This window comes from Halyomorpha halys, unplaced genomic scaffold (assembly GCF_000696795.3).
Source record: "Halyomorpha halys isolate HHAL.00 unplaced genomic scaffold, Hhal_1.1 Scaffold547.1, whole genome shotgun sequence".
NCBI classification, from domain to species: domain Eukaryota; kingdom Metazoa; phylum Arthropoda; class Insecta; order Hemiptera; family Pentatomidae; genus Halyomorpha; species Halyomorpha halys.
Genome location: NW_027111872.1, coordinates 702,062 through 718,054, shown reverse-complemented (window position 1 = coordinate 718,054; position 15,993 = coordinate 702,062). Strand labels below are relative to the sequence as shown.

Below are 15,993 nucleotides of genomic sequence, written 5' to 3'. Positions count from 1 at the left end.
CCAAAGTGATTCTTTCTGCCAGAGGGAGTGTTGGTTTTCGGCTTAATTAAAGCTTAAATTAATCTTAAAGCTTAAATTAAAGGCTTAAATTAAAGCTAGTTTAATGAGCTATAAAATAGTTTATGTCGTTTATCTTCGTAGGAGTAATAGTTTACATGAAATTTGCTAAAATAATTTGATTTATAGTTGTTCGGACAAATGTTCATTTGCCAAAATTATTTTCATATGTGAATATCATAAAAACTACAATCCCTATGAAGATAAGTGTCATAAACCACTTTATAGTAAGTTAAATTTCCTTTATTTTGAGTGTTGGTAGACATATGTGCGTCTTATGGATCTAGAGATATATTTTTTCAAAAATCCAGCATTTTATACGAACAACTAGAAATTAACATTTTGTGAGTTTATTTTGTCAAATATCATAAACTCTACTACCCTTAGTAAATTTAAGTAGCTTTAATTTGATCACTGGCAGACATCTGTACGTCCAATGGTTTCTAAAATGAAGTTTTTCATAAATCAAACTTATTGTCCGAACAACTATAAATCACTTTATTTTAGCAAATATCATGAAAATTACTATTCCTACGAAGGTAAAGGTCATAAACCTCTTTATAGTCCATTAAACTAGCTTTAATTTGAGTGCTAATTGACGTCTATACGTCACATAGTTCCTGAGATATAGAATTCTCAAAATAAATTAACTAACTACTAATCTTTCAGTAGATTTTCAACAATTTTCTTTTTTCAAAAGCTGTATCTCGAGAACTATTGGACGTAAATAGCTCTTTTAGGGCTAATATTTCCGAAAATTTACTCTTTTTTAAATAATGTTCTCTTAGATTTTCTAGTGTTGTTAGTTTTTAAGATATAGAGCTCCGAATAAAAAAATTGTGTTTTTTTTAAGTTTTGTAACAGCCGCCATTTTATATTCCCCCTACCTATTCTTGGCAGACTCATCAGCTTTGACTGATGATTAAACATAGTTTTCATTAAAGTAATAAAAAATTGGGGTGAGATAACTGCCTTTTTTTCTTCTCGGCTCTTGTACTATTACATCGCTGAATCGCTCTTTACGTAACCTGTTAATTGAGATGGTATAGGGTTCCATATTCCATGTCGTTTTTTGAATAACTCAGATTATATATTAATAATAATGTTGACTTCTTGTTATCCAGTCAATTGCTTAATGAAACTTTATTTTAAGAAAAATTGTAATTGATACTTGTTATATAAAAGTAACAAGATTACTCTCCAAGTATTTTGTTGAAATATTAAATTTTATTTTGTATTTCCTCTGAGCTTCAGTAAATTGTAAATTATCTATAAAATAATTCGATATGCTGTTACTTACCAACTATAAACTCCCTACTACTACGTTGAGTATTTTCCTCTTTATCGGAGTCCTGGAAAATCCAATTAGATTCTATTGCCTTAGGTATTCCACTTAGCCCGTAATAAAAAATCAAATAGTTCGAGATTAAACTCCCTATTTAATGCTTGTACGAATTTATTTTTCTTTTAATTTGTTTTTTCGTTCCGCACCAATTACTGCTCTAACGAAAGACTCGGTTTATACAAGTATTATATTAAGTCATAAATAAACAGAGACAGAATTACGAACTCTCTATAGTCTAATCAAAACTTAAAGAGATAAATAAAAGATGATAAAATAAAAATATATTTTATTGCTTAGGCAATGTTAATCTATTATTTTTTTTCATAATTAAGAGTTTTCAAATTACTAAATACCTAAACTGACCAATGTTATTTTTTTGTTTTACTTGAAAGTAATTATGGATAATGAAGAAGTTAAAATATGACATTTTTAGTTAGGAATCCTGAAGAAGGGTTCACCCAGCTTTGATAGTTGAGTAGTTAATCTTAAAAAAAAAAAACAACAACTGACTACTTTTTAAACTCAAAATAACGTTATTTTCGTTATTAATTTTCAAGGGATGTAAAAAAAATACTTTATCAAGTTTGATTTGAGTGATACCGGTTACAACAAATAATCTGAAAAAGAAAGTTTTAGTAATAATTCCATCTTTTTTAGTTATAATGTACATTACTAAAACTTTAGATTAGCAAGAGTTTAAGGAGTAGAACTGGCAAGTTGGATTATTTGACCTAACTCATTTCCAACCTCCTTGTGCTGAATGGATCGTTTTTGTTTTTTTTTATTTATTTGTAGAAAAAGTTGAAACAATAAACATTATTATTTTTAGTTATCATTTTTTCAATTTCTTGAGACTTGTATTTATTTATATGATAGTGATAGTGTAGATTAATCGAAGATTAAAAGTTTTAAAAATTTATGAAGTTTTGAAAAATTGGGTGGTTTTTGACTTATGATTAATGACCTGGGCAGAATAGCCTGCAAAACATTTTAAATTTAATGTGAAGTGAGAATTTTTAATTGAAGATTGTCCTTGAGGATGGCCGAAACGTTGGACTATTGATTTAATAAAGAGTGTTGAGACTAAACCAGGATATCACTTGTTTATTTAATAAATTTGAATATTAATTCAAAAAAACAATATCAATAAATTTGAGCACGCTTTGTTGTAACTTTCAATTTTTTTTTCTGTAACGGTTATATCAACCATGTAAGGCCCATCAGGCCGATCTGGTATAAAATAAATAAATAAAAAAATAAAATATTTTTTTTTAATCCCTCTGCCTAGCCATTTTTGGCATACAGGGTGCAGTGTACCAGATGCCTACGAAAGGATTAGACCCCACCTTCTGGCCCCTGTTTCATAATAAAGTACAAACTAATACTATTAGTCTTGTCGATTTAACTTAATACAATTACACTGACTTATACAATAGTAATTTGTACTATAGTACTTTTAAACGTCTGTAATATCATTAATAGTCCTCCCTATAATGAAAAAAAAAAGTATAAGTGAAATTACGACATTATTTCTATACTTGTATTTTAAACTAATACTATATATAATATAAGCTTTCATTATGAAACAGGGCTCTGGCGTTACTCTCACTGGATGCGTATCCCTTCCATTATGCCCCTTCCTTCAATTCTGTATAAAAAAAGAGTAGAAACTTTATTTGTAATATTCAGGACAGATTACAGTGAAGATCATTTACTAATATATTTTACTACAAATTATATAAATATTTTTTTGTATGTGTTTATCGAGAAACGTATATGTTCATATATGTTTTTAGGTACTGATGGATATTAATTTATACCTTTACAGATATATTTCAAATTTATTCATTACAACTACTCTGTTATGTCGTAGACACCCATTGAATCAGCCTTACCTATAATATGAGAAATCAGAGCAGGAACACATAAATCACTCATTAGCTTTGTTCTGAATAGTCCTCTCCGAACCAATAGATCCCCTAAATTATAGTCGAAATGTTCCGGCCATCAACACACCTGTGCCTAAGCAAGCTATTTTACAGCTGTTATGTATTGATCTAATATATATATCTCGTCCCGGTCCTCAAGATTAAATAATTACTGGGATTTGTGCGTTATTAATCTGGATTTATAAGTAAGCCTAGATTAAAATTAATGTTCCATAAAATTAAACTTGAGTTACAGATAACTTCTCTTCTTTTTTTTTTTTTTTATCTCTTCAAACTAAAAAAAAAAGAATAAATTATCAATCAAAAATTATTATATTGCTATACATTTAGTTCTGAGACGGTTTTAACACTAAATCAATAATATAAATATTTCTAAATAAATAAAAATATATCACTACCTTAAATCATAGAATATTCATTACATATTTTTATTGTTTTTAAAAAATTTTACTTTAATCTTTAAAAAAAAATTAAAACAATTTATTTTTATCCCCTAAAAGATGTATTCGTCACTTAAACATAGGAGCCGCTGAGGAATGTACAACTACAGTTAATTACTAAAAACTGAATTTTTCTGATTTTTTTTTTCTATGAATAAACCTCAACATCCATAGTTACGACGGTTATCCTCACTTCTTATTCTGATTTTGATTTTGATTTTAATATTCCTGTTATACTAAAATCATCTTGCAAATTTACATAGAATTATTATTATTATTTCTTTAGAGGAAACTGAATTATACCTTGATCACGATGAAAATATTCAATAACTATCCTATATATAGGTTGTGACATACGTAAGTACGTGTTTTTTAAACCAATTTCTTTATTTTAATTTGATAAAACAAAAAGTATCTAAAATAATTATGTAAATTTTCAAACAGAACAATGAATTGCTTAAGAATTAATTTAATTACGTAATTGTCTTGTTACATTAAAAACCACCAAAACTAACTGTAGGAAGATGATCAGAGTGGCCATCCAAAAAGGTTAGAAAATAACTGAAAAACTATTTATTAGTAACCCAATATTTGCCACAACTTTGCAAGGCTTCTTCAGGACTAAATGAGAACAAACACTGAAAACATTTATTGAACTATAGCATCGATTTTCTATGTATATTCTTATTTCATTCTATGTATATTCTTATTTCCATGCGTTACGATATATGTCTTGGTCATCATTTAGACCTAATGGAATTCCTGCAAGGCGCACCAAAACGTCGTTACTAATAAATAGTTTTTTCTGGTTTTTGTGTATCTTCTTGACCGACAACTAACAATCATACAACATCAAAACTAACAAAAATACTTTATTATTTTACAAATAAATATGTTCGACCTAGAAAATTTTACTTTGATTCTAAAAAATAATTTATTTTTATCCATTATTTGGCACTTGAACATAGAAGCAGCTGAGGAATGTACAACGACGATTGATTACTAAAAACCGAACATCTATTGGTACAATGGTTTCCCTCACCTCTTATTCTGATTTTTCTTTTAATATTATTGTTATATAAAATGACCTTAAAAATTTACATGGAATTATTATTTTTTCTTTACAGGAAACTGAATTATGCCATTATCAAGGGAGTATAAAGGGGATCCCCGATAGCTGGGCCGCTTTATCAACATGCGATGGAATCAGGTAAATGATTGATGCTATAAATACATTTTCTTTTAAATATAGCGTATTTGTTGTTTAATGGTACCATTAACTTTTATACTTCTTATATATTTTTTATTAATAATGACAAAAATAAAATATTGTAAAATGCATTATCCATTTCCACTTATAAAGATAAGACGTAATTCTACGTTAAATAAAAGAATCATGATTTGATTTATTTGATATTTATTTATAATTGTTTTCAACTACTATACTCGTTTAGTATAATTTACAGTCTGGGTCAATGGTTACGTTTAATTCTTAACCGTTATTTATATATTTTAATTGATTATTAAATAATTAAGTTTTAATAAAATTATTCTGATCAATTCAGTGTTCGTTAGAGGTTTAAATTTGAACTTGTAAATGATAAATTGTTGGTCTAGTGGTCAAACACGGTAAGACCAAGTACATGATTGCTGAATAACACCCAGAATCTGGAAATTGTCTGTTCGAGTTGGTTTCTGAATTCGCGTACCTTGGCTTACAGGTCACACGCGATAATACCATCAACGCAGATATCAAAAGAAGGATATTAGACGCGGACAGATGTTACTTTGGATTGAGGCAACATCAAGCAGGTCAATGACCAGAAAAACAAAAATTTCTCTGTACTCAACTCTGATTCGCCCAGTCCTTTCATATGGAGCAGAGACATGGACAATGGCAAAAGAAACGTATCAAAAGTTGGCTACATTTGAGCGAAAGATATTTGGACCGGTGTTAGTTGGTAGAGAGTGGAGACGAAGAACAAATGAAGAGGTCTACGACCCTTTTCAGCGAGCCTGGCGTTGTTAGTCTTATCAAACGATATCGTCTTGAGATGGGCTGGAGATGTGGCCAGGAACCCCCCCCCAGGAAATTCTTGGAGGAATGGAGGAACAGTAAACTCCTATAAGATTACTGACGGAGATAGTCCATGGTCGGAGGAGAGTTGGCCGCCTCCAGCTTCGAAGGATTGAAGGTTTGGGAGTCAACAACTGGACTGGGGATGACAGCATCGCAGGACAGAAACTTCTAAAGGTTGCTCTTTGTGGAGTTCTGGCATCTAGTTTCCTAGTATTTTAAATATTATTTGGTTGGTCTACCCATCTTCAAAGTCAAAATTATGAATTACGTATGAGCTGAATAATTGTTCACTTAATTGTAATAATTGTATTTTATGTCTCAATTCTGTTACAATTATTTTCACATCTATCTTAATAGTTATTAATACTATAAAAATTGTTTTCTGATTAATAAAATAACAAGTCCCCATTATTTAAGTTCAATAATCGTTTAATATGAAATTGATATTATTTTTTTTCGTACCCTCCTGTAGAAAATAGTTACAATTGCATATATACAATATGAAATTGGTACGAATTGTGATAACATTATTATTGTAATAGACACACATTCATAACGAACTGCAGTTAGAAACTGTACAACAGCACATCACACGGAGACACATTAAATTCTTCGACAGTCTCCCTGCTTCCTTCAATCCAGTATTCCAATCTATCACCCCATCCCCCCTTCCTGCGAGGTGGCAGGGCAGGAAAGGTCCCAAAAACCCTATTAACATCACCTCATAGCTCCATCTACTGATGCACCCCAACCCCCTCCCCCACACTTCTTTTGATTTCAGACTGTTTCTCTTATCATTTCACTATTATCTATTGTCTTTATTATTTGTATTTTTATTTTTATTTATCTTTATTTTTATTTATATATTATATGCGATATAACACGAGGAGGCCCCTCACCTCCGGACTCAAATAGTTGCTGAACGGATAGCTCATATGTAAAATTAAATATAATAGGTAACCTTTAAATACCAAAGGTAGTAAAAGGTAAGACACAACACGAATTACTTTTTCTTTCTACACAGTAATGCACTACTAACTCACATTTTATTTCTGTTTTAGAGGGTTCGGAAAAAAAAAAAAAAATTGTAATAGAATTAAAATATTATATGAGAATGAGCATTGACATATAACTGATATACATAATAATGTGATCTTTGAAGATGGACAATTTCTTGAAACGTCGCCTAAATTAACAATACTGAAGATAGTAGAAGTCTATTTGTTTAATGACGTAAAACATCTCCGGTCATCAACGCCATTAATTTCTTATTTATTTAATTTGTTTATTTATTTATTTTTTGGCCTGTTTGATGTTGTATTTGTTACAGTAAACCTTTTGATTTTTAAAACTGGAGTACTAATTATATTGTTTTATCTTCATCGTCTCTTAGGGTTTTTGAAATATTCGGGTTTAATCCTAAGCTATTTAGGTGTGACGTGAAATATGGGCATTCCTGGAAGATATAACTAATTGTCAAATTGTTGCTTCAATATTGCCATATATTGTAGTCTCATGGAGGTCTATTTATCATTTACCTAGTTATCTCACAGAATATTTGTCTATTGATCGCATAGAATATTATATTTATCCCATGGAAGTCTATTTATCATGACATCGAAAAAAGAAAAACTAAGTCTTAATTCTGTAAGTAAGACTATTTATTGTTTTAGTGGAGTCATCTTCGACGGCAAAGAGATGAAGTACATCGAGAAAGGAAAAGATGGTGACCATCACCTCTTCAGTCACAGCGATCTCAAGAAAAATTTAACTTGTGGTATGTATCATTGCATATTTTGTTAGATTAAATAATTATAAAGTATATACCAGTATAGCATATACCCTTTGCTATATAGATCTAGTCTCGGTAGAGGGGATTACCTGTAAAGATTAAGATTTACTCTTCCATGGTTTTGAGGTTATTGAATGAATTTTAGTATGTTTTTATTTTTCATAAAATAAATTTCTGTTACAACGTTTCGGGCTTCCTCATCCTCAAGTACTCAAGTACTAATATTCCTACAATAATAACAATTAATTTAGCAACAATTTTTATGTGTATAATTAAAACCTCATAATCAAATTTACCTCATTTGTTAAGTACATCCTTTTCTTTTTGAGATTTGGTCATATAGTCACTTAATTAAAATTTATGACACAACATTGTTTAAACAATATCGTTCACTATTAATACATTCTTCTATCCCTTTAACACAAGTCAATATTGAGTTATACTAGGCATTATCTCTTTGGCCATATCAATATGATTGTGTGTTGTCTACCTACCTCCCTATCGATATGTCTATATTTAATAAAATTTGCTATTCTGATTGAATATTATAATTTTGAATTGGAGAATTTAATTTCTTAATGTTTTTCCCGATTCCTTGTGTCTCTACTTACATATCCAGCCTATTTACTATGACCGTCTAGTGAGTATTTAAGCTTTTTCTGTCTGTTTTGTAGTTTGCAGTATTGTTTATATTTTTAGTTATGTGAATTGCTTCTAAGATCTTTTTTTTTTAAAGTTGAATTTATGGTTTAAAGTTATGCTATGGATAGCCAATGCTCTGCAGTTTATATTCTTAACATTTTTACAGTTTGTAACATCTTATTTTATCCTGGTTTCCAGTATTTTGGAGTTCTCTCCAATGTATATTATTTCATTTTTCTTTGTCAAGCATATATATTACATTTTACTTTTCCAATTTACCTATTTCATCTTTTGTGTTAGATAATTGGTGTTGCAGATTGTTGTTATTGTATAAATCTATTTTAACATTGCTATGGTCATATTCTTTTATCGGTTAGGCCTGGTATGTATTACATATTGCAACCTGAAATTTTTTTTAATGTTATTATCCAATATTTTACATTTTTCTTTCTTAATATTATTTTTGACTGGGACCTTTTTTACTGTCTTCCTCAAAACACTAAATGGTTTTTTTCTGTTTTCTTCTGGTCTTATAGATCTAATTCTTAAATAAACTATATTAACTACTTATTAAACTAATTAAATATATTATATTAACTATATTAAATTAATTAAAAACTCCAATTTTTTCCCCAGGCTTCGAAGGTACCAGCCACGAGGTTTTGGAGAACATACACTTGCAAAGGAGTAGGAGGGTAAGTCGTAAGATCAACACAATATTGTTTAAACGAAACTTTGCCGTTAATAATTCTAAGAACACTCAAAGTAACAGCAAGCTAACAACAGTTTAATAAACAACATTGTAATTGCCAACCACCATCAGCTCGGGAGGCCTGCTCTCACGCATGGATTATTGATAAGTTAAGTTTCGTAGTTTGATGAAGCATTTAGTCTACGAGTAGAAAATCATTAAGCAAACTTTACACCCGGCTAATTAAATAACTTTCCTATAACTTTTAATTATAATGATCTCATTATTTCATTATTAGTGAAGAAATGTATATTTAGTATTTCTACTTAAATTTCTTTAAATGAAATGAAAAAAAAAAAAAAAAAAAACCTAAAAAGGTTATACAATGGTTTATTATTTATATTAAGTTATTTGATCACTAAAAATGAAACAATAAACAAGTATTTTATGATAACTACACCGAGCCAAAAAAAATTATATATTATTTTTCTACTTAATCTTTATAAATAACCATATGAGATATAAAACCATATGAAAACTCGTCTCCATTTTAGAAAAACATGGCGGATGGTATTGGTGAACTCCAAGGATCAGCGTTGGGTAGTCTTTGACTTTTGTCCCTAATCTTCATCGTCATTTTATATATTAAGGCAGTTATTATTATTATTATTATTATCATTAATGAGGAATTGATCGTTTTATTAATAAAAATCATTTCAAAATTTTCATCTATTATAATATTTTGTTCAGAACCAACATGATTTTAGTGTGTAATCCACTCCATACAACACTAGTTATATTGAATTGATATAAGTATAAACATTAAATAGAAGAAATTAACATCTTCTGTGTAGAAAAAATTAAATGATAATGTAGCTTTTTTTATAGTGGAATGAAACGGGAAATTCGTATGGAGTAATAAAAAAAATATAGCTAGGATTCAAAATAAATGGAGCAATTGTCTATTTATAAAATTTATTAAAAATATTTTTTATCACGCAGACGATGGTTAAAGAATCTAAAGGTTCTATAAAAATATGTTGCACTAAAAACTGTAAGCTCCACTGAAACCAGACTGGGCTAGTTGGTTATGCGGTATGGTATACCCGGTTCGCCTTGCGGGTCTGCAACTTTTCATCAAAACTTATAAGATTAGTTAACGCAATATAGCATCATAAATAATAATGAGTATTCTAAAAATAAATTTTCTTTCTTCTTAAAATTATTAAATAATAATTATGCATCGACTATCTATTACTTGGTCCTGGAATATTCAACTATTAAATAAACCCATTCAAAAATATTCTATCATTGATGGGTATAGTAATCCGCTAAAAATTAAGACACATTCTACACCCAACATAACATACCTAATTATGATTTAATGTATTTTAACTTTATTACATGAAATTAATTTATACACAAAGTAACATTAGGTTAATTAATTTAAACATAACTTCAAGTGTTAATTATAGTTTTTGTTCGAGATGAGTCAATTTATAGAATTTGTATTCACCGTTTCCCGGCAGGCTTTGGTATTTGAGAGAGTTATATCGAGTATAGATCGTGTTAATATTATAAAGGCCTCGGCTGTTATAGCGAGCGACCTTATTGACCTGGGACTCACTGACTCCAGATACTTCAAGGCGGACTTTGGAAAAAGCTCTTGGGCGGTCTTTGATATACTTCCACGACCTCCAAATCAAAGAACCCTTTTAGTGTTCCTTCCCCTTTTTTAGTTTTCCTTCTGGAGAAGAAGTTGCCTCCATTCCGTCCGATTAGTCCTGTTCCAACGGTCCAACTGCGGGCCATTTTCCTCGACGTTCTCTCTCTGTCTTTATCTTGGGAACTTGAGGTATCTCTTCCTTTCCGGAGAGGTTGATTACTTTCGGCTTTACTTTTGACGGTTTCTTTTTAAGACCCTTTCGATTGAGGCCTTATGGATTGTAGACACTAATTAGGAGGTTTCTGTGTATACTTTGGTTCATGAATTCCTATCAGGTACATAATTAAGATAATATTTTATTATTAAATTTAATTTATTTATCCAGCTCACGTCCCTCCAAAAAAAATAATTAAACAAAGTAATAATAACAAATTAATTACTTAGAAAGGTGTTTTGTAATGCTTTTTCAATTATTTATTAATTTTCCTTTTGAATTTAATATATATGGCATATATAGTAAGGGGAAATTTTACGATCATGAAATATTTATAATGTTCGTTTCGACGGAAATACACAAGTCCCCTGCGATGCCATCAGTCCAAATAACTCAGTCTTACAAAATGCCTGTATGTGAGCAGCCTTTCTCAGAAACGAAAAGTAATGGAGAATAGCGAAAACTGAAAAAAAAAAAAATTAAAATATATATATATATATATATATATATACTTATGCACGGTTGCATGTGCACGTGCTATTTTTATATTTCTGCCATACTTTTGAAAAAAAAAAATTCAAATTTTTCAGTGTTTGAGTCAGCTTTTCCTGATATGCATGCGAAGCGGTTGATGATTTACCGATTTTCAGAAATGTTTTCAATACTTGTCATTACTCGTGGAATATTCTGTCGAATGTTCTAAGTGGATTAATAATGGCTCTGTGAATTTCCATCGAAAGTTTCGGTATTTTTCGAAAAAACGTACATATATTTCAAATGAAATGAAAAAATTATCTTTATTCTGTGACCAATTCCCCTAAAAACAAAAATGATTGTTTGTAGTCTAGCAATGAAATTCAAAATGTCAGATTGTCTGTCTATAAATTTCATGCGGAAGATTGTGATTTAATGAGGTGACGAAATAGCGGATGTTTATGGAAGATAGGTAAGAGGCATTACGGTTAAAAATTCCAAAAGGAGGAGATACAGACAAGAAATGATTTGTTTAAAAAATGTGATGGAGTATAATTATTAATTGGTTGGTTTTTTGTATTCAAGATGTGAATATAGGAGCGCTTGGTAAGAAGTTCAAAGATATAGAAATATTTTTTATTTCTTAGAGATTGGAATAAGAAAGAACTAAGGAACTATTGCAGCTGGAAAGAGAGGAGGGGGATTTTAAGTCGGTATAATAGCCAGAAATATACCGGTGACTGGGAACTCTAAAGATAAATATTATAAAGAAGTTCATAAGACACTTCAGTTTTCCTTCAAGTTTATCGGTGAGTCTCCCATATACCAGACAATCTTAATCAAAATGCGAGAAAATAAGAGAGGAGACAAGTGACTGACGGGTTTTTAAAGGCAAGTATTGACAGAAACTCAGGAACTGCTTGAGATTAGAAATGGATTTCGTGGCTAATTGTGCGAACAAAACCTCTAAAATTATTGAAAATTATTGTTTCCGGTATATATATATATTTTTTTTTTTGTAAATACTACAATCATGAATGCTACCATATACATTTAATGAGGCGTAGATTAATAATTGGAGAAAATGGTCGGCGGTGCGATCAACAAAAATTGACATAAATAAACAAAAATTATTTATTTATACCGACGATTCGACCTGAGTTTCAGGTCTAAGGATCCTTAGCTAGAACTGGTTCAGACCTATAGTATAATATAGACTTAGTTCTACCTAGGTTCCCTACTGACCTTCCTGATGAAGACCTGAAACTCAGGTCGAAACTTCGGCAAAAATAAATAATTTTTGTTTATTTATGTTTTTTTTACTGACCACACCTCCGAACATCTCCAATCATATACATTTAAATTTAAAGACTCTTCCATGTTAAATCCGAGAACTGATTTCATCGGAGAATTCCTGGAAAAATTTAAGACTCATTGTCAAGCTAAAAAAAGTTTGCCTATTGCCTTATTTGAACCATACTTCTATACTCTCCCCCTTCAAATATTATTATATAATTTAATAAAATTGTTAAATTTTCTCTGTTTGTTTATATCTTTTTAGTGAAAAGACTTGGTTCATTGAATCATGTGAGCCGCTTATCTTTCTTTAGGGAAGGGTTCTCGAGGGAACTTGCCCGACCTTAACAGCCACTGCTCACGCGAGACTCGTATTAAATCTTAAATGAATTAGTAAAAAAACTAACCTTCTTATCCAAGGACCAGTTTTATTTTGAGTAATATCTTTCTTTTTTTTTATTGTTCTTAACAGATTTTACCAAAGTTCACTTTAAATATTCATTTACACTTTATTTTTTACACTCTTTGTAATCAATATTGTGTTATAGCATATGAATAAGCAAGGAATTCTAATGTCTACTAACTTTATTTTAGTGCTGGTTCATTTATATAGATATTTCCTCTACAACTTCGAAGTTTCTCTAATGAATTATTATAATCGTTTTTAAAAGTACAATTACATAATCAAGTAAGTACAATTTATGTACGAATAATATATCAATATAAGTACAAATAAAAAATAAATTGCAATTTCAAGTGTATTGATTGAATATGATACATAATATGTAATATTATTCTATATATGTACACAATGTAATTTATTTAATAGCTGAGATAAACTCAAATGAAACTAATTAATAGTATGTGGTAATGATTTGGCTTTATGTTTATTCTTAGTCTACTGTAAAACGTATATTAGTTTTACCAAACTAATATAATTTAGTTTGCGAGAAGCTATAGCAAAAGTCAAATATCTCCTTTGATGAGGACGTACAGGAATATCAAAACATAGTAGATCAGGACTATCAACAATACTATGGAAAAGCTTATAAACAAAATTTATATCACAATTTAATTTTTGGGTTGAAAGCTTATCAACAACTGCAATTTCAAGTAGAGGTAGTACCCAAGTTACTGTTTATTTGCAGTCCTAGTTATATACACCTGCAGTTATTTAGTAGTGAAGCATTATCATTTGGTTGTTACTGGAATGAGTCAGTTAGGGGCAGATTGACTCGTAGATTTATATAGTTAGATATTTATTATTTATATATTTAGATAAATTTTAGAACTGCAATTAATGTAATATCATTAAATTTCCATGTTTTCCATAGGCTAAACGCTCCCTCACCCCAATCAGAGGGCCATATAATGCTAACAAAAGGTCGAGGTTTGTCGAGCTGGTTCTGGTCGTCGATAACAAGCTCTATGAGTCTATGAATAAGAACCTGGCAGCTGTCTATGCCCATTGTAAAGATATTGCCAACATTATCAATGCGGTAAGTAATTACATAATTTACAATTATTTATGAATTAAACATCAAGAATAATATTAAGATATATAAATGTAACTTATTTGGCCCATTTTTATTTATTTATTTCATGACAAATTTCCACCAACAGGCAAAATACCCTACAATAAGTGCTAAACAGTTTTTAATAAAAGCCATTTTTTTACAATGTTTAAAGAAAGGAAAAATAAAATGATATGACTGCATTTAAAAAAAAAAAAATGCATTACCCCTTTCTTGAAACATGGACATGAGTACCATAATTTTGTTAACTGTTTATATATCTTAAGAATAAATATATACACAAACTATGGATAGTAAGAATCTTTAACTAATGGCTAATGCCACTGTTTTGACAACAAATTCATATTTGAATGAGTATTTAGTTAATATTAATGGAAATCCATAGAAGCCAAGACTATAAAAGCAAAGAAAATTCAAAGTTTTGTTTTGATGATTTTTCTTCGGATTTTATAAATTTGTGATCATGAACACATCCCCTTCTTGCCGTTGTTCAAGAAACAATACTTTCTTACAAAGTATTGAACTATACATGGGTTGTAGCTGTATAGTTTTTTATTTTTTTTTTATTTTAAATATTGTATCCTTTAAAAGCAATCTAGTACAAAAAATGGTGCCAACTTTTTTTTATTATAGGTGACACATTTCCTTGAAAAATGAAGCTGTACCATTTTATCCCCCTAATAGTGATTGATTATTTTAACAAGGATAATGAAAATATAACATAAGAAAATTTATTTTATTTTAATTTTGGCTATAACTAACTAAATTCCTGAATCAACAGCTGCCTATAGTTGTAAATTAATTAATTAATTAATGATGGGGTTTCACCATTGAATACTTGAATTATTTCATCTAAGGTTAATGCATTTTTAACATCCCATTGCGATAACTGAAACTATTTGGAGGTATCAAATTCTTGATTTATAATTTTTATTTCCTCTTCATTTTATAAATAGAAACTTTTTGAAAGTATGTTTTAAATCAAATATATTTATTTGATAAGGGACAATGGTCTGATATTTTATAATTTAATGAGTTATGTGCTATTTCTTTATATATACATATATATCTCTTGTTGAATACTATGACATGAACTGATTATAGATAATTCCAATTTCAATACATCAGATTCTATCTGCAATAACTTACTATTCAGTAGGTTTTTTTTTTGCTGATTAAACACCAACGATGGTATCAACGCATTCAACCCTCCAAGGCTCTTATAGAAATGTTCTGCAATTTACTTCCTCGATAAAGGTTATCAGCACTATCCATTAAATATCCTTTCATTTACACATCCATTGATTTTGCCCTAATGAACCCTTAGCCTATTCATTTTTACATTTTATCTGGTCTATCTAGAGAGTGCCAAGCAGCAGAGAGTTGATGTTTTCATTAACCAACGAAGCAATACATCAATTCCTCATGATTGATAGGCTATCTGTCCCATTTACCTGGGGGAGCTTCTCCAAACCTCTACTGTTCCCTCCATCTTTCATTTTCTCTTCTCGACCTTTATGGAAATTTATTGCCCTGTATATAAAGCTTCTTCTTTTTCTCCCATCGTTCATCAATGGATTGATTGACATGTTATTGTCTAATATATTGATGCCCCGGGTGCCAAACTTTTCTGTTCTGCCCTGTTTGTAATTCAGTATTCTTTCTGATTTTTATTGTAATGAATTATTATTTTTGTAAATTTACAATATAATTAAACTAGATGATTATATTTTTTAGATAAAATTTCAGTTTCATTAAAAAAAGTAATAATAATAATATTTATGTTTATGAATTTTAAAAAATATTTTTATT

At 29.5% G+C, this 15,993-nt stretch overlaps 1 protein-coding gene across 2 annotated transcripts in view; it reads left to right on the top strand.

Moving 5' to 3' along the window:
* The window catches only part of Meltrin (meltrin), a 239,695-nt gene that overhangs the window by 204,881 nt on the left and 18,821 nt on the right, over positions 1 to 15,993 (top strand). For both annotated transcript variants that reach the window (XM_067049802.1, XM_067049801.1), the window contains exons 6-9: positions 4,919 to 5,001; positions 7,545 to 7,648; positions 8,942 to 9,000; positions 13,981 to 14,145. In XM_067049802.1, the coding sequence (XP_066905903.1) occupies positions 4,919 to 5,001; positions 7,545 to 7,648; positions 8,942 to 9,000; positions 13,981 to 14,145 (411 nt within the window). The remainder of the gene's footprint in view (positions 1 to 4,918; positions 5,002 to 7,544; positions 7,649 to 8,941; positions 9,001 to 13,980; positions 14,146 to 15,993) is intronic.